The following is a 21,185-nucleotide window of genomic DNA, read 5'->3' as shown; positions in this document are numbered from 1 at the left end:
CTGCCCCAGGCCGTGACGCAGAAGCAGCGCTGCCCGCGGCGCGGCTGCTCCGGAGGCCGCTCCCCGGCCCCTCCGCGTCCCGCTGCCCGCGCCTCTCCCGCCCCGCCCCCGGCGGAGCCGCCGCCGCCCCGCGACGCGCACTCACCGACCGGCGTCGGGCGGGCGTGACGTCACTTCCCGCCCCGCGCGGCGCTGGGGGAGGGCGGAAGATGGCGGCGCGGGGCAGGGGCCGGGGCCGGGCGGGCGGAGGCGGGGGCCGGGAGGAGCAGGGGTCGGGGCGGCCGGAGTCGGAGCTGCTGCTGCTGCACCCGGAGCTGCTCTCGGAGGAATTCCTGCTGCTCACCCTGGAGCAGGTGCGACCGGCCGGGGCGGGGCGGGGCGGGGAGGCAGGGAGGGAGGGAGGGAGGCCCCTCCCGGGGCTGCGGCCCTGCCTTCTGTCGGGTGTCCCCCGGCTCTGCGTTGGGCCGCCCGGTTTGCTTTTCCGCTTTACTCCTGCCCCCATCGCTTTTACTAGAGGCTTGTCTCGGTCCTCGGGCCGTGTCCCGCCTTCGTACCGCCCTGCGCGGGAGAGCAGGCAGCATCCGGGGGAAAACAAACAAACAAACCAAACCCGAGCCCATACTCTGTATACAGAGTATCTCGGCCTTGGCTTAGAGGAGGCCCGTGGTGTGAGAGATGTCTCTTTGTTGGGAAGGGGGCTGTGTTTGAGCCCTGCCGCTGCTCGAGAGTTGTTTACCCGAATCAGGGTGTCTGTGAGACAGTGTTTGCATGCACTAAAATTATCCGCCGTGTTCATACCCACTGAATCAAGGCAATGCAATCCTACATAATCATTCGGGGTCGTGCTTAAGTATGCATAGGTGAAAAAAAACACTGAGTTTGCAAGTTAGTTGTAAACAGTTTTGGACCACATGAAGCTTCAGTTGATATGATTTGGAAAATTGCTGCCTGAAAATTCTAGCTGTATGGAGCAATGCTAATCAAAGTTTTAGGGTTTTGTATGAGCTCACTGAATTCTTGTTTGTGTAGCTTACATATAATAAAATTGATGGGTGTTAGGCCTGCATCAGAAGTCACAGTCAGTTGCTAAAACTGATGGTGGCAGGAACTTGACTCACTTTCAGTGCCTGCTAGTTTGTAGGAAGTTAGTGGGTTCTTTTTTGTCTCTTAATACATTTGGCAGGAGTTGCCAAGAAGTTTTGTTTCCATAACTCTGCACGTGATTAGAACGAAAGCTGGTGTTGTGTTACAACTGGTAGTTACTAGAAATCTCCTCAGCTTGTTCTTAGGGAACTGGGGAAGGAAGCACAGCTCTATGTCTGGAAGTTTGAACTGTGTTATGTTCTAGTTGCCTGTTTTTTAGAAGTGTGAAGAAAAGCTCTGTTATTGTAGTTGGACTTAGGGAAGTGTGCTTAAGAGTGCATAAAACCACCAGTCATCAGCAGTATGTCTATCATAACTTTTTCCTTTTTTTCACAGACTGTTGGGAAAAACTGCAAGGTTTTGGTTAGGGAGGGACTGCAGGGTTGACCTGTGTGGGCAAAGGTGATGAACTGCCCAGTACTGACTGCAGCTAGATCCAGCTATCTTACACTGGTGAAAACAGCCCATTACCACACCACAACTTGAAGCCCAGGAGCTCACAGCACCTGTGCTGAAACACCATTAAGAAGGAGTGGTAGCCACCAGGGCTGAGAGACACAAAAGGAGACTCAGGAAGAGGCACATGAGGTATGTGAAGAGATGCGCTTGCAGGTGGTAGAAACCGCTACGCACTAGCACATTTCCCATTGCCTCGTGGGAAGGAGGGACCGAGTGTAATCCACGCAGAAAACAAGGGAAGCTGACAGTAGGAAGACAGGCTGTCAGGCTGTCACTAGCACAGGGCAGTTCATGGTCTCTCCACACTGGTCACCACCGCAGCCCCCTCACTGCTGAAACCCTGGCATTTATGCCCAATACATGACCTTATAGGAATTCCACCATTAAGATTTTTGTACCCTGAATTTGTGGTAATATTACCAACTTTTTTTCTCTTCCTCACAGAAAAATATACTAGTTGAAAATGATGTAAAGATGGACAAAGATGGCCTCACTGATCTGTATATTCAACATGCCATTCCCCTGCCTCAACGTGATTTACCAAAAAGTAGATGGGGGAAGATGATGGAAAAGAAAAGACAGCAAAATGAGTTGAAAAGTGAGAATAAAAGGTAATTTAGCATTTATTTGGCTAGACTTGGAGAATTTAGGACCATGCATTTAGTTTAATCTTTGTTTACCTGATTAATTAACTAGGACTGCTTTTGAACATTGTTCTAGTTTAATTATAGTGTATATAGCACAGAGAATGGTGTGTCAGGTCTCCTGTGTTAGATTCTATGATTGCAGTAATAGGAAAAAGGAGAAGAGAATATTTTTTGTCATCCAAATGTTATTGATGTATCTAAGTTATAGTGCTTCTTTTCATAGAATTGCATAATGGTTTGAGTTGGAAGGGACCTTTAAAGGCCATCTACTCCAACCACCCCACCATGAGCAGGGACATCTTCACCTAGACCAGGTTGCTGAGTCCCATCCAACCTGGCCTTGAATGTTTCCAGGGATGAGGCTTCTACCACTTCTCTGGGCAAACTGTTCCAGGGTTTCACCTCCCTCATTGTAAAAATTTTCTTCCTTATATTTAGCCTAAATCTGCTCTATTTTGGTTTAAAATACTACCCCATGTCCTATTGTAACAGGCCCTGCTAAAAAGTCCATCATTATCTTTCTTGTCAGCCCACTTAAGTCCTGAAAGGCTCAATAAGGTCTCCCCGGAGCCTTCTCTTCTCCAGGCTGTACAGCCCCAATTCTCTCAGCCTGTCTTCATAGGAGAGGTACTCCAGCCCTCTGATCATCTTTGTGGCCCTCCTCTGGACTCACTGCAACAGTTCCTTGTCCTTCCTGTGCTGGGGTACCAAGAGCTGGACACAGTACTCCAGGTGGGGTCTCAGGAGCATGGAGTAGAGGGGGAGAATCACTTTCCTCAACCTGCTGCTTTTTTTGATGCAGCTCAGGGTACAGTTGGTTTTCTGGGCTGCGAGCACGAATCACCAGCTCGTGTTCAGTTTTCATGCACCAGTGCCCCCAAGTTCTCCCCAGGGCTGCTCTCAATCCCTCTGTCTCCCAGCATGTATTGATACCAGGTTATTGGTACATGTCAAGGTACTTTATAATGAAGAAAAAATATTCTTTTGTTTCACCATATATTTGCTAAATAATAACCGTGTTTTCAATGTTTAGGAAAAGTACCAAAAGCATGTTTAATTGTGCTTGTTTCCTGGACAGTATTAGTCTATTGTAGATTCAGAGGTGTATCCTGCAGTGGTTTTATGTGTCCAATTCACAACTGACATCTGCTTTCAGGAAGAAGCATTCTGTCTTGTTTTAAAAACCTTTCTGTTTGCATTTAATCACAAAGCAACATCTTTCTCAAAAGTTCATTTTACTGAATCTCTTCTCCTCCTGACCTTCCCTCTGCCCAAGACCTTGGTTTTGGTGCGTGATGTGTGTGGGCAGCATTTCAGTTTAGCTTTGACAGTAAATCCTACGGAAAGGTGGATGAAAATTCGCATTTTATTTTTGCGGTGTTACAGCTTGATGTTTTCATTAGTCTGTTTTATTTTTACTGAGGTTTCTAACTGCGAAAAACTAAAATTATGTCAAATGTAATTTATATTTTTTACATTTTAAGCAGTGGCTAGGACACTGGCTTGTCTGTTATATCAGTTGGGTTTTTTTCCGTGTGCATAAATGGTTATAGTACCTCCATTTGTTTACAACTTGAAACTTGAGGATGAAAGCATGAGGTTAGTGTCTGAATAACACAAAACTGTTGATGTGCTGAAGTAGGTGTAAAATAATTTTTTATTAAAGAAATACAGATAGGCTGGGTGTTTTTGAGAGAAGGAGGCAATGTTAATTTTTACATCGGAGATTGGCTTAATCCAGTTTGTATGTAGGGTAGAGGCTCTTAAATTCTTCTACTAAAATTCAGTAATAGCTAAACCTATGTAGTATTTGCTGGGAAAATAGTAAGTAAAAGGAGTTATGTTTAATCTACCAGTCTGCTTTGCTTTACTAGATGCTCTTAGCACTTAAAATCTAGTGTACTAGGCTTGGTCTTTTGTTGTGTTGTGAGACAGTTTTAAGATTTTCCAGCAGTTACTGGTTTTGCTTGTATTATGTCTTTCATACTTGATAAATTTGCTGGCAAAATACTGTCTAGAAAAATTAATCTTTTAGCGCTAGTATAACTAACTCCATAGAAATGGGAGAAATAGACTTTCAGCAAATAAAACTTGCACAGAGAAAAACTTCAGTTTTAGTATATTGATAAAACAAATCAGGGAAGTTCAGTTATCTTTTGCAGACAATCATACCAAACAAAAACAAATGGAGTCTATTCAACTTCAAACATTTCTATAAGTATTTCTATAAGTATTTGCGTTTGAGATGGTTAATAAGATAATAAGATAATATTGCCTGCTGTAGGAAAGGGGATGGTATGAATCTCAAAATTTGTATGTAGTTTCTGAAGTGCCTTCGAGTCTGAAGACTGCAAAATCTCAGCCTTCAGGAGCACTGTGGCCATGCATGCTCAGAGCTGTGGCCTTGGCAGGGCTCATAATTTCTCTTAGCCAACCAGAGAATGCTAATGTGCTGATAATACCAAGTTCATTGTAAAACATGGTACTTTTTAATGAGTTTCAGACATTCATAGAAGAGGTGATCACATGCCCTTTTTGGTAACAGGAAAATATTTAGGATAACCAGGGGGTGGGAGCTAGAACACACACTCCTCTCTCGTTTTTGCTTGTATTATGGTGCTATCTTAAGTACCAGGCTAAGCTGAGCAAGAGTAGGAGCATTTTATTCAAATTGTCCTCATAATCAAAGATTGCTTAGAAGCCATTCTGAATACATGAGTAATCACTTGAAACTGTTGAAACCCATACTCCTCATGTGGAGAAGCTTTTGCTTCCTCTTGTAAATCTTGTATTCTTTACCATGCACTACAAAGTAAACAGGATTAGAGCATGCCCCTTTGTCCAGCCCTGCCCAAAGCATGGCTAGAACATTTCTTTAGGATGTAGGAGATGCACATTGAAATCTAGGTTTCACAAATGAGTGTCCTGCAGGAGGAGACTGTATCCCAAATTGGTTCTTTTCAGCTGTTAGCTAGCATCAGTGTCCTCTCTCAGCAGGGTGCTGAGGCTAACATGAGTCCTGCCCTGAAGCTTTTAAGCAACCTGTACTTTATGTAAAGAAAGTGAATATCACACCCAGTGCTCTTCTGTGAGCCACGTATCTAAAAATTTGATGTGACTGTTCTTGATGGTACAATATCCATATTTCTTTTGAAACTTTCCCTAAGTGTTTCTCCGGAAATGTTATCTATACTATAGCATGTATTAATTTGTACCAGTGCTACACTTCTGAAGTTCAATTTTGGAACAGATAACAATCCTCCTAGAATTGCAGTTGTTTACTGACTCACCTGTTCTCAGCAAGCTGAATTAAGAAAAAAAAAAAAAAAATCATAGGAAAAGCAGACTTCTTCTGTTAAGGAAGGTGACTGAAAAAAGGTATAATTTTTTTTGTTTCACATAGCTTGTAAAATAGCTTTCCAAGAAGGCTGGTGGGGGATGCGTTCCAGAGAGGGGTGTTGAATAAATTCTTAGACAAAGCCAAAGTGAACAGAAAGTATCATGTTTTATTTTTGAAGTGTGTGTCAACTTTTTGGACTTTCAAAGTGAAACTATACTCCTTAATTTAATGGATGTGTTAAATGCTAGTGTTATTTCAGTAGTATTTAACTGAAACAGCATGCCTGGCTGAACACTCCTCATCTCAGAAGCTAATCTCATTTGGTAGAGGCTCTTCTAGAAACAGCGTCTGCTGTAGATACAAGACAAATAATTGTGACTGATCTCTTGAAAAACAGGTCCCAAAAGAATGGTATGTCTCTCTTTGTCTCTAGCAAATCCAGGAACCTGATGAACAGAAAAGAGGAGGATTATGTGATGTGTTGTTGTGAACAGATAGTAATGTAGAAGCAAATCTGAATAAGAGCTGAACATTCTCTTGCTCTAGGAGTTCTTAAAATGTGATTCCTCTAATTTTTTTTTTTAAAGAATCCCCCTGTCTTGACAGAAATCATGCAAGTGATTTGTAGTTTCTTGATATGTGAGATTCATTGGCAGCTACTAATCCTGTGTTGTTCCAGGTCAAATGAATGGAGGCTCTACTTGCAGCTTATTTTAAAGTCTGTTGAGATACCTAACATCAGTCTTGTCAAATTCATTAATTAAAAATTTATGAATATATTTCAATGTTGAAAACACCATAGTTCAATTTTTATTCCTCTGTTTAATATGAGATGATTAAACAGTAAGTGTGTACTGAAAATGAACATTTCTTGACAGGGATATTATGTAACTTATTGATGGTTTGTTTTTTTTATTTTGTAAATCTGTACTTTCCAAACACTTCTTATTCTTGAGTCATGCTTTTTTAAAACTCTAAATTCATGTTGAGTGAGCTATAATAACTTTGTGCTTTATTTTTTGGCAGTTAGGGTATTTTCTAATCCTACTGTCGTTAAAAGTCATGAAATCAGCTTAGGCTTCCTGTTCAAGGACAGCTCATTTCAAAAACTGTTTGCTTAATGTGTTCGTTCTTGGTCTAACAGTCTAATTTTAGACTATTTTAACATTATAATTTTGAGTAGGTGTGGCAACAGGGAAATTTAGAAGCATCAGAATATTGGATGCTGTTCTTGTAGGTAAGGTGGTGCATACTTTCTCAAGTATTCATATATTAAACTTTTGAAATATTTAACAGCTGTTACCTCTTTAGTTACTCTGGAATAGCTACAGTGGTATAAACATACAGTCTTTGAACGTACAATTGTAATTGTCTGTCTGGAAAGTTCTTCATGCAGCCCTCTTTGCTGGGGAGCACTGTTTGCCACACAACCCCCTGCATCTCCTGCCCCTCTTCCCCGTTAATATTTGGGAAGCAATTTCTATTTTTGGAGCAGCTAAGAGTTTAGATTAGTATTTTGGGATGTGTTTTTACTTTAGGCAAGATCAAATTCTTTTCACTACGTGTTTTTTGGATATGCTAATTTTGAATCATGTAGCTTGTGTTTCTGAGAATTTTACAATTTGTATTTTCAGCGTGACAACGGTAGAAGGTTTACGGAAGCGACCATTAATTGTATTTGATGGCAGTTCAACAAGTACAAGCATAAAGGTGAAGAAGACAGAGAATGGAGCTGCTGATCGCCTGAAACCTCCTCCAGCTGGAAGCACCACCAACACTGTTAGAAGATTATCAGCTCCTTCAAATACCTCAACATACATTTCAGCCTCCAGTTTATCAGAGGACTCTAAGCTGGAAATAAGGAATAGTGAGGCTAAGCAGAACAATATTTCAAAGACTAACAGCAGTGTGTTGGCTAATCTGAAGGTATATCCTTTGACTCCAGTAGCAGGAACTACTGTTGTGAAGTTGAAGAGGGCTGTTCCAAAAGAAGAATCTGATTTGCCGGTATGTATGTTCAGGGTCTTGGTTTGCAGGTTTGTTTGTTTGTTTAAACTGAAAATTGCAGGAGCCAAAAAGTAGAACCTTAAAAGAGTTTCCAGGATTATTTTGTTTTGGAATCATAGAATATTCTTGATTTAGAAAGAGGCAAAAGAAGGAATTAAGTGCTTTATACTTGGTCATGGGAAACTTCTGTGTGAAAGAGGCAGTTTTTTTGAATACATGCATGGAATTTCATAATGAGTAGGGAAGTTAATACTTAAGGTGGTGCTGGTAGCAGTCACATACAACACAAACCAAATAGTCCTACTGGTAGTTCAGAGAGGGAACAGTTATTATAGAACAACATGAACGGTCTGAAGGGGAGGAAAAGTCGTTTGTTTTCTGTAGTAGGGAATTAAAAATGGAATGATAACATTTGTAACAATCACACTTGAATGGTTGAGTAGGACAAGCTTTCATTTGTCAAAGTGAAGAGACGTTACAGGAACTGAAATGAGATGCTGAGAGTAGTAGAATATATCATTAGAGGAAGAATACCATCTGTTTTAAATCTCATGTAGGAATTGGCAAGCCAGGGAAAGTAACTGGATATGAAAATCTGAAGAATTGCTTAGATTGTAGGTGTGAATGAGAAGCCATAACAAAAACATACATTAGTTGAATTGAGAGACCAAAAGTTGAGTGGTCATTTTGAGCCATGGTAATCTTAATCAGGTACCTGAGCTTCCATAAGACAATGAAAAAGGCATGCTGAGATCTTTCAACAGAAGGGTGTTGTTCTCAATTAGAAGAGTGGTGACTGAACTGTTAACCATAAGGGTAAATAGTTACCTTCCGCAAGTTAGATTCAGCTGCAAACAAATTTTCTGTAGAGACGTATGCTATAGATGGAGTCAGGCTGAGGGTACTAAGCTGAAGTGATAAGAGAAGGATATATTAATTCAGAAGGGCATATGTTTGAAAGTGTAGGTAATGGTGCTGAATGTAGCTGCCAGTTGGGGAGAAAGAGAAAGCAGTGGCTAATTTTGACAAAGGTGTCTTTAAGTCTTTAAGGGCTGGTCAGAGAAGGAGCACTGGCCATCCTCCTCTTTAAAACATGCCTTGAAGTGTAGAGAAAAGTCTTATGTTGTATTCCTTCATGATACAAATTAAGGAATTTTCACGTTTCCATGGGAATACGGGATTATCTGCAAGAAATGTGTGCTTCAGAGGAATAAATAAAACTAAGTATCTGTTCTCAGTTGAACTGCAGGGGGAGCTTTAGGTGTTCAGTGTGCAATTACATTGATTAAAATTTTCCCAAGACACCAGACCTCACTTCTGTTTTCTCAGTATTGCCACACAAAATGCTTTCTATTAATCTCTTTTTTAAAAAATCCATTAATGAAAGAATGCAGGTAATATCCCTGCAGATTGATAGGTTCCATGAGACTTCTGTTAAAACATGAGGACCTATACATGTGGCTGTTCTGAAAGACAGCTTTGGCAGCTTTTACAAGAACCATGGCTGAGGTCTTGAATCAAATTTATGCTGGAGAGGTGTGTTTCTTACTATCGACAATTTATTTTAGTATTTAGAACTCTTCTAAGTATTGATCAGATCTGAACCAACGGAGCTTTTAGAATTTGGTTAGCATAGAATCATAGAATCATAGAATCCTAGGGGTTGGAAGGGACCTTGAAAGATCATCTAGTCCAACCCCCCCTGCCAGAGCAGGGTCACCTAGAGTACATCACATAGGAACGCATCCAGGTGGGTTTTGAATGTCTCCAGTGAAGGAGACTCCACAGCCTCTCTGGGCAGCCTGTTCCAGTGCTCTGTCAGTCTTACAGTAAAAAAATTTTTTCGGATATTCACCTTGAACCTCCTATGCTCCAATTTACACCCATTACCCCTTGTCCTATCACTGGTCATCACTGAGAAGAGCCTAACTCCATCTCCCTGACACTCACCCCTTACATATTTGTAAACATTGATGAGGTCACCCCTCAGCCTCCTCTTCTCCAAGCTAAAGAGACCCAGCTCCCTCAACCTTTCCTCATAAGGGAGATGTTCCACTCCCTTAATCATCTTAGTAGCTCTGCGCTGGACTTTTTCCAGCAGTTGCCTGTCCTTGAACTGAGGGGCCCAGAACTGGACACAATACTCCAGATGCGGCCTCACCAATGCAGAATAGAGGGGGAGGAGAACCTCTCTTGACCGACTAACCACACCCTTTCTTATGCACCCCAGGATGCCATTGGCCTTCTTGGCCACAAGGGCACATTGCTGGCTCATGGTCATCCTCCTGTCTACCAGGACCCCCAGGTCTCTTTCACCTACACTGCTCTCCAGCAGGTCAGCCCCCAACCTATACTGGGACATCGTGTTGTTCTTCCCCAAATGCAAAACTCTACACTTGCCCTTGTTGAATTTCATCATGTTTCTCCCCGCCCAACTCTCCAGCCTGTCTAAGTCTCTCTGAATGGCAGCACAGCCTTCTGGTGTGTCAGCCACTCCTCCCAGCTTAGTGTCATCAGCAAACTTGCTGAGGGTACATTCTATACCCTCATCCAGGTCGTTGATGAAGATGTTGAACAACACCGGTCCCAGTACCGACCCCTGAGGGACTCCACTAGTCACACACCTCCAACCAGATTCTGCCCCATTGACTACAACTCTCTGACTCCTTCCCATCAACCAGTTCCTAATCCTCCTCACTACCTGGTCACCAAACCCATACCTGATCAACTTATCTACAAGGATGCTGTGGGAGACGGTGTCAAATGCCTTACTGAAATCAAGATAAACCACATCTACCGCTCTACCATCATCTATACACCTCACATCTTCTTTACATTTAATTTAAATGTTTTGTAGGCACAATGTTGAACATTTTGAAGTGACATTGTGTAATTGATACTCAGAAGTGATGGTTTCCTACGCTTGACTTTCTATCTTAGCCACAGTTGATGTTGTTCAGATTAATACTGGTAAGTTCAGTCATGCCTTGGTTAATATCTGTCTGAAGCATTTGAAGTTAGGCAACTGTGTTGTATGGATGGGAGTTTACTGTCTGAAATTAAAGAATGTTGTATTGAATATTAAGTGATGTGTCCAGGAAGAATCAATGCACTTGGCAGATGGCTGTAGAGTGTAAAGCCTAGTGTAATTCTAGTATAATGCCAGTGATAACAATTTCAAGCAAGTGACTGTTCTTTGACTTTCAAGAAAAACTGAAGTACTTGTGCTGAATAGCACAGAGTACAGGAAAGCTTTTCATGAGGGCTTCTAGCGATAGGACAAGGGGTAATGGCTTTAAACTAGAAGAGGGTAGATTTAGGTTAGACACTAAGAAGAAATTCTTCACTATGAGGGGTGATAAGACACTGGAACAGGTTGCCCAGGGAAGTTGTGGATGCCCCCTCTCTGAAAGTGTTCAAGCCCAGGCTGGACACAACTTTCAGCAGCCTGGTCCAGTGGGAGGTGTCCCTGCCCATACAGAGGGGTTGGAGCTAGATGATCTTTAAGGTCCCTTCCAACCCAAACCATTCTATGTTTCTATGCATTATCCTTCTGATCTTTGGGTCCAATTCTCTTCTGACTTTCAGTGTTGCAATCCACAGGATTGCTGTAAATAAGCTAACATTTCAACTCTTAAGGAGAAGAGAGATCTCTAGGTTGTCTTCCCCAAACCAGTGTGTTACAGAATGTTCTTGAAAGCTCGTATACCTGTTCTTAGTTGTGTAAACTCTCAAAGCTCTAATTTCTCAGGTTGTTGGGTTCTTTTTGTTTGTTTGTTTCTGTTTAGATGGTGCAAGGTAATTCCTTCACCACTTCAACCTGCCATTGTTTTACTTTGGACCTACTTGATTTTTTTCTGGTTTCTTGGGGCAGGTCTTGCAGTTTTGGCAGTTGTTTCACTTTTTGTACAGGTCATTACAAAGGAAGACCTACTTTTCCTTCTCTTTTTCTAAGATTGTTACTGTTTGACAAAAGTTAATTAGTTTCCTAGTTGTATATTTATTTTTTCTTACATAATTACATTTTAGCAAGTATTATCAATAAGGTAATCTGAAATAACTTTATGTTTTGAAACTCCAGTATGTGCCTGTTTCTAAACTTTATAGTTGAAAGATATTTTTGCGTAACTAATTTTAGGATTACAAAAAAGCAAAAGGCATGTGTGATTTGGAGGTAGTTACAGTCATTTGCTTTATCTTTTCTAAAGCAGTTCTGTGATATTTAACTTTCTCCACAAGATGGCAATATAAAGCTGCTGTAGTAGCAAATAGCTGAGAATAGCGATAGTCAGTACTAGATTTAAACATGGCAGATTCATTTATAACTTCTATTGATGCAGTGTGTCTAAGAATACTTTTCTATTTTCTTGTATTCCAGAATGATCTAAAGCCTACGGAAGCAAAGAAGAAAATCCAGCATGTTACGTGGCCATGAAGTAGCTAATGGTGCTTGAAACGTAAATTTTACTTCCATATTTTCAAACAGATAAGTTATATTTAAACAGTTGAAGTACTATTCTTTTTAAACCTTACAGGGATTCATTCAGATTGCTGTGAAGTTTTAACAAGTTTAAAAGTTCCCTGTTGTAAAGCCAGAGTCATTATCACCAATCACCTTAAGAGTGTCTACTCTTGTGCACCAAGTAGTTCATTACTTCTTTAAAACGTGGTAATATTACAGTATACTAACCACCCACTTTTAGTTTTCAAGATTATTATAGTTCATCTCCTGCATGTCCCTACACTTCACACATACAAATATATATACACCTTTTGTTGTTTTGGTAAGACTCAATTTTGGTCCACTTCTAGTTGAATAGTTAAAATAGCTATTGCAATTCAGAGTTATCCCAAGAGCTTTCTTGGCTTCTAAAAGATAATTCGTTTAGATGAGAAGACTAACCATTCTACTGATAAGATGGTCTGAAACAATTGTTTTTTCCTTTTTGTTATACAGAACAAGAGTGTAGAATTTACAGTGCAAGTTAGGTTGGTAATAAGAGATGAACTATTTAACAGCATTACTTCAAATTGAAGTTTCTCTTATTGGCATATGAAATAAGAAACGCACAGATGGAAGTATATTATTAGATTGGTATGTGAATCTTTGAGAGGAAGTAGTGAATGGATTAGTGCCATGTCTCTTAAATACACAGGCAGATTTTACACATTCATACGTGTAAAATGTGCTGATGTAGCAGCTTGCTTGTTGTCCTGGATATAGTCATGATTAAAAAATATGGGGAAAACCTGTGGAATGGAGACCAGTGCTTTTTGAACTTCCTAACCATTGGAGAGGGCCACGGATAGTAAAATAAAGAAGTACCCTGAGAGCATTAACACTTGTAATTGCACTCTTAAAAAAACAAACAAACAACAACCTGCTTTCCCTTCTTTTGGTAATCTAAAATGGGGATGGGTTTTCTGTGAAACTTGGTGTTTCATCTGGATTATTGGTAGTGCTTTATAAGGCAGAAATCTAGTAAAGTTGATGGAAACATTTTTATTAAGACTCAGTGCCTCACGGTGAAGCCAATTTAGATACATTTTATATATGGATGGTAAATAATAACAACACTTCCAGACTTATTAAAACAAAACCAAAAAAGGTATCAACTTCTGAATCCATTTAGTTAACCCACTAAAAGAAGCTGTCAGTAGTGATTTGAAAGCTTGTTTACATTTTTAACATTGGTTAATACTGAAACCAAAACCTGTAGCTTAATTCATTTCTGACAGAAATTCTCCATTCACTGTTACGACATAAAAGGCACTTCTTGAATGCTGTAAAATGGTAAGGATGTGTGTTTTGAAATATTGTGTGCTGTTACCCTTTTACTAAACACTTGTGCAATTTTTGTACTTGAGTACAGCAAACTCTAACATAATGTACATTTTGTATGTAAAGAGTTGTCTTTTAAGTAGCCTTATCCTATTGAAATAAATTTAATTAAAAGCAAATAAAGTAGTGCTGACTTGTTTTGTGATGTAATTAAGCTTGTTCAATATATACTTTTGTATTTGTGTGGAGTTGAAGTGATTAGAACTTAAGAAAAAGCTCACAGGGTAGAAGGCTCAGTAGCTACTTTGGAGTTTTAGCTGCAGTTAGTATCACGTGAAGTGCTGGTCCTTGCACTAGTGTAATAGGCTGGTAGGAGTTGTGTTTTGTGGGAGGCTTCTTGGCAGTGGTTTGAAGTCTAGGCTGTATTTTGTTGTAGTTCTAGTTGCTAGGAGCACGTGTGTTGGTGTGTGTTAAGGAGTGATACGCAGAACCATTCTGCATGATGCTGCTATTGCATGGTAACAGTTTTGTTACAGGCTGGTAAGCTTTCCAGCCCCGTCATATTTCACCTACCTTTCCCCAAAGCTGGGACCATTTCGCCATCTGTTGTAGTGCTTGGGGGGCAAGGTGCAAGCTGTGCTGCTCTTACTGCTTTCCACTACCCCCTTAGCTAATAGTAATAATAATCTTTTTTCTCTCAGCAAACTATTGGAGCAGAGCTGCAGAGTGCTGGGGAATTGCCAGACACTAGAGGAGAAAGTGAGGTGCTCCTCCTTTGGGAAGTGTGGATATAAGATGGATTTTTATGGCTGTTCTTTGCTACAGACTTAATAATAAAATGATGTCACCAAAGGATAGAATTTAGTCAGTCAGATCAGATTAGTACAGTGGGCACTTAAAAAATGTCAGCCAGCCAAGTTCTTCAAATGGTATACAGTAAACCAGATCTGATCTGATCCATCTATTCAGCTTGTTGAATTAATGAGGACTGACCTGTGGGCATTTTATACTTGGTACAAAAAGAGACAAATTCAAGAGTGCTGGCAGGAACTAGGAGTAAACTTTCCCTACCTAATTACACACAGAGTAAGTATATTCCTGATTCTCCTTTCCACATCTGTTGGCAGTGTGATATATTACTTTCCTCCTTTTGCTGAACAAATGAATTACATCTGAAAGGTTTACCAGGATCGTACATTGCATAACATGGCTATTATTTCTTGAAGTTTGCTTTGGGAAGAGAGTTACCTTCCTTTGGATTTTTTTAATCTTAATTTTATTGTCCTGCCAGCATTCTATTGCTGACAGTTGCAGCCAACATGTAGCAGAAATGATGCTAGAGCAAAGGTTATTATGTATTGCAATACAGAACAAAATGAAAGTGTGCCCTAGTATAGAAGTTGAAACTTCTGACTTGCACAAAGATTAACTGTCTTTTGAGTTGTCTTGACCTCCTGGCTTGCTGAGAACAATAATATTTTGGTTTTGAGCTAAAAGCCTTTGAACACATTTTTATCAGCTGCAGTCGATTCAGCATTTTTATGCAGTTGTTCAGTTTTGCTGATAATTTTCCTACTGATTTCACTTAGTAAAAGATAGTGCTGTAGCAGCAGGGCCCATATGAGGATTGTCTAAATTCCACAGTTTCATATGACTGGGTGTAAAGGGGGTTGTGTTTGTATGGCTCTTGCATTGTGTTTCTTTAGACTGTGAAAGCATTTTATTTGTAAATATCTAACATGTAAATACAATTAAAGCACAATCACAATTTTGTTTTAAATGATTTTATTTTGAAAAATACGTGTAGTGTAATGTCGACTAACTGTAATACTGACACTGTCAATCAGAACTTGTATTTCACACAATGATCAGCTAGTCATGCAATAAAATATGTACCTGTTATGAAGCACTCCCACTTCAACTGTTTTATCATTATCTCTTTATGGAATAGCACAAATCCTCGTACATTGAAACACCCTCTATGCCTCCAGTCTTTCTACACACTTGACAGCACACACTAGTCACATAGCTCAAGAACCGAGGCGAGACCACAGCGTTACTGACATAGAATGGTGCTTGCTATTGATTTCAGTGGGCTGGAGGTTTTGCCCTGAATATCCCATCTATGAACGTATTGTGCATGGCCATTGGTGATCCCTGAACCACATCACTTGCTTGCAACTGGAATATTTAGTGGAAGGACAAAAAAAAACCAAACCCAAAATAATATGTCTATAACCCAAATGGTTTTACGTCTCAGGTTTTTGCATTAGTTTCAGTTAGCTGTAGTATCTTAAACACCAACACTGCTACTAGAGTTTTCAAAGTAGATTTCCCTTCAGATTTGGAGAGTTTGAAGAAAAAAGTTAAGTGATGTTAATAGTAGAGCGGAACACAGAGTGGCAAAGCTGCTTCCAAACATCCATGTATTTCATACTATATATTGCAAGCACAGCTTTCTTCCCCTCTCCCCACCTCTTATTTTGAGCTTCAGATATCCTTCCCACATTCAGGACAAAGGATATCATCCCTTTCTGTGAGGAAGCCACGACCCACTAATGAGAGAGAGCACTTCTTACAGTTAAAGCAATCGTTATGCCACTGCCGTTCTTCAAAGGAGATGTACTTGGTTCCTCCAAGTCCTGTTTGAAAACGAAAAGCATTCTGTTACAAGGAAAGAATAGCACTTCAGCCATCAAGTGATGGTGCTTCAGACTCCCCTCATGGATTCCTGCAGCGGTCTGACATACAGTAGGGGAACAACACCATTCTGGCAAACCTATTCGTTGCTGTGCTAATTTTGCCGTCCTTATTTTGTAGCAAGTAGTATTTTCATCCTCAGTTCTGTTGCTTTCAGCTAGGTTAGTAAATGAGACTTAATCGCTGATACTAACGTCAGAAATGAACTTTCAAGGGATAGCACTACAAAACACAGCAGAAGAAAAGGAAAGCATCTGCCCCTGAACAGAAGTCTGATAGTTTTTTACAGAATGTTTTATGGTGTCGGAGTAAGTTACTTTTGTAGAAATGCTTTTAGACCATTAAAAAAGTCTGACAGGTTGTCAAGACTTGGATTCATAGCTTTGAAGGAAGAGTGCCTCAAAAAAAGAAGCAGGTTAGCAAACTACAAAAAACCTTTCTCATAAAGGAGTTGTACAGAATCACAGAATATTAGGGGTTGGAAGGGGCCTCCGAAGAGTCCAACCCCTCTGCCAGAGCAGAAAAAAAACCCAAACCAAACAAAAAAAAAACCCAAAACCACCAAACAAACAACTAGGGCAGATCAGTCAGAAAGGCATCCAGACAGGTCTTGAAAGCCTCCAGAGAAGGAGACTCCACAAAGGGAAAAATATCTCTTAGTAGTAATTTTCTCTTGCTTAACCTCAGAAATTACAAGCAATTTGAATTATGATGCATTGGTATGACTACCTGGAAGTCAATGACAAAAAATAGTTTGGCATATCTGTTACCTGGTGAGGGGCTTTTGTTTTGTTTTTTTTTTTCCTTTAGTAGCAATATTTTGAAAAAAAAGTAGCATATGATAGAAAGGATTGCAATATTCAAAAGAGAAATGCCTCTTTCACTCAAACAGAAAATAGTACCTGAGGTGCTGCACACTGACTTTCGTAGGAGCTATGCAATCAAGCATTATTAGTGCGGGACAGGTGCAAGGGCAACGTAATCCCAAGAAAGAAAATGGTCCAGGTAAAATTTGGATTTGCATTCTTGGACTACATGGATCATGTATTTTTATGCAAAGTATTTTGTAGTAAAGGTCTAAGAAATTGTTTCCTTTTAGTACTTCTGTCCTGGAAAGAAGCATGTAAAAAACCTTTTGATTTTTCAGTTACTGTCCTGAAAAGTCAGGGAAGAAATGTGCTGTGCTGAAGCATGAGGTAGAAGTCAGTTAGACACTCTGCTGGCAGAGACACTGTTGATGCAGAGGTCAGTGATCCCTGTAATGAATGCAAGTTTAGTAATGTACAGAATATATCTCACTACATGTATAGCTCTGTTGTTACTGTGTGTCCACCATGTTCCATGACAATTAGGTGAAAAGGAGAAAACTTCATTTTAAGGACCTTCTCCATTTATTTTTGTTAGTCATCTGAAAGGCATCATAAGTATTTAATTTAATATGTCTTGAGTTGTATAATGTCTTGAGTCTCTCAAGTTAATAAAAATGAATTATTTAATAATTTTTATTCCTTGGAAAAAACAACAACAAACAAACAAACTAAAACCAAATGAAATTTAAAGGCCCCGGCCATGAGAGACCTACCACTGATTGGGTTTGTGCATCCAGCACACTTTTTGGCATAGAGGTTGCAGAAGCAGCTCAGGCAGTATGCGAACTCATCCCGGGAGGTAAAGCGTTGTCCAGACAACTGCTTCTTGCATCCAGTACAAACGAAGCACTCCTTATGCCATGGCTGCTCCCGGTAAGTAACGCCTCCTGTAGTGATGGCCTGTTTTGTGGGAAGTAAGACAGAAAGTGTTTTGTTGAGGGGGGCAGGTTTGCATCTGGATTTGGTAGAGAGGAAAGGTGATGGGTTTTTTCTGGGCGGGAGGATGGATAAAAGGCTTAGCAGCAGCAAAATCATTTTGGCTGGCGTTGGCCTTGAGAAAAGCAAGGGATTTAATATAATATCCTAATTTATATGAAGAAGTCCCATACTCAAAGTACTTTATTCTCCATATGTTGTATAATTTTAGACTCAGTTGTACTGCTTGTTTTTAAAGCAAGTCTTCGTGTGTTGCTTTTTGTATCTGTATGATAAGATTGGTCTGATCTCTGTTCTTTCACCTGTCCCATTCTTCATGGTGAAGGAACCATCTTATGTGTTTCAACTTTCCTGTTGTTTTCCTTGGCAAAGTGGTTTTATTTCAAATTTTAGCTGAAGTGCTTGCTTTCTGCTTCTCCGGACTTTGGGCTTTTGTAGCAAGTCATTGCCTACAAAAACAGCTCCCCTGATGTTAGACAAACTGAACATTTTTTGATCCTTCGAGTATTCCTAAGAAGGCTGTAAAATTTGATAGTTTAATTTTTCTTCCTTTCTTCCCTAAAGGGAGATTCCCTGGGAATCAGGCTTGTATGTGATCATGCTACCTAATATGCATATTCATCTGTGTCTTTGCCTCTTACCCAAGCATTTTTGAGCCTCTTCTCAAATGTGTCTAACATTTGCCACTAGACAGAGGTTTTAAGATCTGAAGCTTGTAGGAGCTTCAGAAAATTGGTAGATGGATAGGAGGCAATTCTTTTTTTGTTTCATTTTTGAACAAATTCTAAAATTTCTATCTGTGTGTAGAATTCAGAACATTCACAATTAAAAGGTCCTTAGCCTAGAAAGTTATACTCCTGAGCATATTGAGTTGAACACTGTTTATTTCAGGAATGGCATTTGCTGTGTGCACAGCTGGTCTCTCTGTCTTGAACTTCATTAGAATATTAAAATATGATCAGTGTTAGCTCATCTTCCTTCCAGTTGGAACGTTTGTATATGAGATATATACATCATGGGTTATGTGGGAAAGAGGTTATTCCAATTCAGTTTTGGTTTGTTGGTTTTTATTTTGTGCTTTGTTTTTTCTTTTGTCTTGTTTCAAAAACTTGTTTTCTGTATGCTTTCAATACAAGGGATCTTTTGACCTTGAGTAAGAGAATTCTCGCTGTAGTAAACGCTCTGCCTTGTGTAGGATGGGGACTAGAATTACATAGTCTCCTAAAATCAGTTGATTCCAAATCTTTTATCATACATAATAAAAAAGGTGTTTTCTACCTATTTGGACATAAAATTGGATGGACTTTAGTCCCTTAGGTTTTAGGTAAGTAAAGACCACTACCTTCTTGCACTGGACGCACTGCATAGCAAACTGCTTTTCGTAGCAGGGTACGCAAAAGTTTTGATTGTCCTTAGGGATGAAACTCTTCGTTCCAATAGGCTGTTGGCAGCGATAGCAGATAAAGCAGGTCTCATGCCAGCTGTTGCCCTTGTATTCCATCTTCCGAGTACCTGGAATGAGACCAGAGCATCAGCTGAACTACTTCTGGGTGGGCCAGATGCAATTCGTAGCTCTTGTTTGCCTGCCTGACAGCTGACTGTCAGTCTGTAAGCAGTGCAACTCTGAGCTGGAGGCTGTTTCATGTTCCCACCAGCTTTGTATGGCATGTTTTTGGAGAGCGAGTGGTTCTCCTACAAAGGAGAGAAATATTTACTGCTGGTAATGAAGGCTTAGGACACCTTTTTTGTGGTATTAGAGTTAATGATGATTTCTAATGCACAGGAAGATTCTGGACACCTGGGGAGACACCAATAAAACTGCTGTTAGTTCTGAGTGAAGGTAAATACATTCCTCATTGAAGTTTGACTTTTTTCATTTCATGTCCTTTTTTTGGACACCTGGAAGCTACCTGGTTAATTCCTGGCAAGCTTCTTGCCTCCCTTTCCCCATAAAGTATAGTCACTGTCTGAGAAAAAGGATTATATCTGCTCTGTGACCTTGTTCCTGTCCTCATTGCGGTCCACCATAAATTTGCAATGGTTTCCAGCTCTGAAACACCTATCCTGTTTTTCTGTCTCTTGAAACTACCAACCAGTAAGAAAGAAGCTTTCTCTCTGTCTTCAGTTTCAGTTAAACTAAAGGTGCAATGTGAAAGGAAGAGAAATCTTTAATCAATCCTTTGTTGAAAGGTGTGGTAGTTAGTAGCTAACTGTACTTCTCTAAAATGAAGTTTTAGGGTACAAATACTCTACTTTACAGATTCAGTCCACTGTATGACAGATGGATTCTGAGCCCTTTCTGGAAATTGGAAATATTGTATTATATGGAGAATTTTTTTTGCCCACCGTATAATTGCCTATGTACCAGTTTCAGTCAGAATATTTGATACTGTCCAAAAGGAAAAACAAACAAATGATGCTGCTACAGTTCTGCATTAGTTTTGAAGCCAGTAGCAACAAACATGGTGTCACGTGCTTGGCAGACAGACAAACTTATCACGTGTTGGCTAAGAATGAAGAACCATACTATCTCCTTTAATGACAACTCTCCCCACCCCAATTACTGCAGGATGAAGTTTTACCATTTTCCTCAAGTATTATTTTCACTTTGTTTACTAGTTGCATATTTTTCTTTTTTTTCCTTTTTTTGGTCATAGTGAATTCTGTGCAGAGGCATACTTCAGAGTTTTGGGGTTTTTTTTAATAATTGACTTGCACCAGTGTAGTGAGTGAGCAGTTAATTCCGCTTCTGCATGATTCTTGCATGCTTGCATATTTCTGATCCATTTTTTAAATGGACACCTTTTAAGAATTACTCCCTTTCTGTGCTGGTAACATTATATATCATACCAAAGAGCAACTAAATCAGTCCTTCAAGGAATGGTGTTTTGGAAAAAGGAGATGTGGATACTTCTTTTTTTAAATAGTCTAGGATTTTATTTTCACATTTTTAGCTGTTCTTTGAGATTTTTTTGTTACTGAAACTGAAGGGACAGGGAGCCCTGTTTGTTAGCTGCTGGACTGAAGTCAGTAGGAATTTAGTTTGCAGAAGGACTGAAAGATCAAGCTTGTAATTTCTTTAGTATTTAATGGGCTAGTCATTATAATGCTTTATTAAATCTAAATTGTACACTTAGTAGAGCAAAGCAAAGGGCAAGTGTAGCATTAACAGTCTCCATAAAGGGTATCCAACCGCTTGCTGGTTCTTTCAAAATGAATTATGTTGGTGATCACAGTGCTCTGGTGTGGCTCCTGTAATGACACAGTGTCCTGTGTAAGCAGAAAATACATTCTGGGTGTAC

General features: G+C 40.0%; 2 protein-coding genes across 3 annotated transcripts in view; one reads left to right on the top strand and one right to left on the bottom strand.

The window, feature by feature from the left end:
- The first annotated feature begins 201 nt into the window (after nt 1–201).
- C1H2orf49 (chromosome 1 C2orf49 homolog) lies at nt 202–13,561 on the top strand. The gene is made up of 4 exons (XM_051643932.1): nt 202–353; nt 2,047–2,213; nt 7,224–7,596; nt 11,975–13,561. The coding sequence occupies exons 1-4, from the start codon at nt 210–212 to the stop codon at nt 12,029–12,031; spliced, it is 741 nt and encodes a 246-aa protein (XP_051499892.1). The 5' UTR covers nt 202–209; the 3' UTR covers nt 12,032–13,561.
- A 1,705-nt stretch (nt 13,562–15,266) lies between these two features.
- The window catches only part of FHL2 (four and a half LIM domains 2), a 61,755-nt gene continuing 55,836 nt past the window's right edge, over nt 15,267–21,185 (bottom strand). For both annotated transcript variants that reach the window (XM_051643945.1, XM_051643941.1), the window contains exons 4-6: nt 19,226–19,395; nt 17,661–17,847; nt 15,267–16,020 (exon numbers count right to left, since the gene is read on the bottom strand). In XM_051643945.1, coding sequence (XP_051499905.1) covers nt 15,869–16,020; nt 17,661–17,847; nt 19,226–19,395 — 509 coding nt within the window. In that variant the 3' untranslated portion in view covers nt 15,267–15,868. The remainder of the gene's footprint in view (nt 16,021–17,660; nt 17,848–19,225; nt 19,396–21,185) is intronic.

This window comes from Apus apus, chromosome 1, assembly GCF_020740795.1.
Source record: "Apus apus isolate bApuApu2 chromosome 1, bApuApu2.pri.cur, whole genome shotgun sequence".
In the NCBI taxonomy this organism is placed as follows: Eukaryota; Metazoa; Chordata; class Aves; order Apodiformes; family Apodidae; genus Apus; species Apus apus.
The sequence above is the reverse complement of the archived record's forward strand: the minus strand, read 5'-3'. Positions and strand labels throughout refer to the sequence as shown.

Bases quoted from the DNA above. Each gene is read 5' to 3' on its own strand.
- C1H2orf49 (XM_051643932.1), top strand. From the start codon at position 210: ATGGCGGCGCGGGGCAGGGGCCGGGGCCGGGCGGGCGGAGGCGGGGGC. The intron at 354-2,046 runs GTGCGACCGGCC...TCTTCCTCACAG, and splicing joins TGCTGCTCACCCTGGAGCAG to AAAAATATACTAGTTGAAAA. The intron at 2,214-7,223 runs GTAATTTAGCAT...TTGTATTTTCAG, and splicing joins TTGAAAAGTGAGAATAAAAG to CGTGACAACGGTAGAAGGTT.